At 29.8% G+C, this 2,266-nt stretch overlaps 1 protein-coding gene across 2 annotated transcripts in view; it reads left to right on the top strand.

Annotated features, from left to right (window-relative positions):
* The first annotated feature begins 1,048 nt into the window (after positions 1 to 1,048).
* Positions 1,049 to 2,266, top strand: part of LOC125784792 (uncharacterized) — a 2,366-nt gene continuing 1,148 nt past the window's right edge. For both annotated transcript variants that reach the window (XR_007427364.1, XM_049468476.1), the window contains exons 1-2: positions 1,049 to 1,134; positions 2,097 to 2,266. The exon at positions 2,097 to 2,266 is cut by the window's right edge. Coding sequence is in view for 1 of the 2 variants with exons in the window: in XM_049468476.1 (XP_049324433.1) it covers positions 1,132 to 1,134; positions 2,097 to 2,266 (173 nt within the window). In the remaining variant the exon portion in view is untranslated. The remainder of the gene's footprint in view (positions 1,135 to 2,096) is intronic.

The raw sequence follows: 2,266 nt of genomic DNA, 5'->3' as shown, positions 1-2,266 counted from the left end.
TCATATTTGACGTTTTATCCTGCGCCTGCCTCCGTTATTGACTTTTCACAGTGTAAATTCATTTAGCTTTATAGACATGAATTACGCCAGGAATTATTACTCAGATTCAACAACATTAATAACTCAAAATATCCCCAGCGTTTTTTTAATGCCTGTGTAATGAGAGGCATTAACAGTGGTGAGTTTATGTGAACAAAAAAAAAGAAGAAGAAAAATCAGCATGGCAGAATGTGCTTGCCTAAGCTTTGTTTTGGACAGCGGCATTAAAAACCTAAAAGTGGCTCTTCAGTACTTTAACAAATACGGTTTCTCACAGGCGCCAATCATCGCATATTCAAGAGCTAATTTCAGGCCTTTTTGGCTGCATTCACACTGCAGGTAAAATCAGCCCTAATCAGAAATGTTCTATACTATAAACAGCAGTGACTGTAGAGGTTTACTATAGTATTAATACAGTACCACAGACTGTAGGTTATTTATATTAATATATAAATCCAGTATTATTGGCTGTAAATTATTTATATACATTTTTTTATGGTGTGGATTATTTATATTAATATATAAATCCAGTATTATGGGCTGTAAATAATTTACATTAATATATAAAAATACAGTTTTTTATGGTGTAGTTTATTTATATTGATATATAAATACAGTATTATGTGGTGTAAATTATTTAAATTTATATATAAATCCAGTATTATGTGCTGTGAATTATTTATATTTATATATAAATACAATATTATGTGCTGTAAATTATTTATATTAATATATAAATACAGTATTATGGGCTGCAGGTTGTTTATATTAATATATAAATACAGTATTTTGTGGTGTAAATTATTTATATTAATATATATATATATATACATACAGTACTGTGTGGTGTAAATTATTTATATTTAAATATAAATACAGTATTTTGGGCTGTATGTTATGTATATTAAGACTCAGTGCAGTGAGCTCTGTATACGTTTAAATCAGCCCAACATTCTAAATTCTATTGTTTTGGCTTCAGGGCCCAAAACTAAACACTCACACATTTACACGACTGATACAGACAGCTGTTTTCTACTGCTCTGCTTTCTGAAGCCGTGAACGTGTGAATTTCTCCAAACTTCTCGTCCAGAAATGGTAAATATGTTTTCTGAAATGTTCTTCTTTGTAAATGTATCAATATTTTCATTAATTGTAAAGGATTTTTAAAGGCAGCTGTGAAAAAGTGATGGTGTCTTACAACTATAGATCAGTTTACTGGGATATTTTTATTTGAATTTTATGTACATTTATGTGCTTAAAATGATCAAGAAGTGATAGGAGACAGTCAGATATGTCTTAGACTAATCAAATATTTAATTTGAGATGAAAATTCTAGCATAATTTAGATAATTAATCACAATTTAATAAAAAATTACCCTAGCTAGGTCCAAATAAAATCAAATATTTAAAAAAGTAAAATGCAGGATGTCCTGTATTATTTGTGGATATTTAATGTGATTATACATCTTTAATTTATCATTAATACTATCTTGCCTGAGGATTGATATTTATAGTAATCAGATTGCATTATTTAAATCTAATAGGTTTAACTGAATTATGTGAGTACAAGTTTAAACAGGTAACCAGTAAATTGTATCATATTTAACTAATCTGCTGTTTTTTGCACTGTAATTTAGTTTTCTGTAAATGTGTAGTTCAGAAATGTATTTAATTTCATATTTTATATATATTTTTATTTGCAATTATTATTTTTTAATATAGTTTTAGTATCATAAGTTATATTTGCTAAACTTTATTTTTTAGGAGATCCTAGACTACTTACATATATATTTTAATTTAAGATATAAAAGAAGTTGTTGGAGGTATGATACATAGGTAGATAAGCAAACATATGGATAGATGGTAGATAACTATGTAGGACTATGGCAAATTTCATGATTGATAGATTGATGAGTAGATATTTATGTAGATTACACAGCTTTTTTCATAATTCCAATGTTATTTTGATGACATCTCATCCAGAAACTACATGTTTATCTTCTGAAATGTGTTTTTGCGTGTACAAATATTAAATATATATGTCAAATATATTTTAGTTTCAGGATTCGCCTTCGCGTCAGCGCTCCTCTGCCGGTCCCTACGGCCTCAGACGGACCCGTAAACCATCTGCGAAGCTGAAGGAGTGCATGAAGACATCGTCTGCACCTCCTCACAGACCTCCCAGGTCCAGGGCTGCGGCTCTGACCGTACAGGTAGACCACTCCTA

Source organism: Astyanax mexicanus, chromosome 20 (assembly GCF_023375975.1).
Source record: "Astyanax mexicanus isolate ESR-SI-001 chromosome 20, AstMex3_surface, whole genome shotgun sequence".
NCBI lineage: Eukaryota > Metazoa > Chordata > Actinopteri > Characiformes > Acestrorhamphidae > Astyanax > Astyanax mexicanus.
The sequence above is the reverse complement of the archived record's forward strand: the minus strand, read 5'-3'. Positions and strand labels throughout refer to the sequence as shown.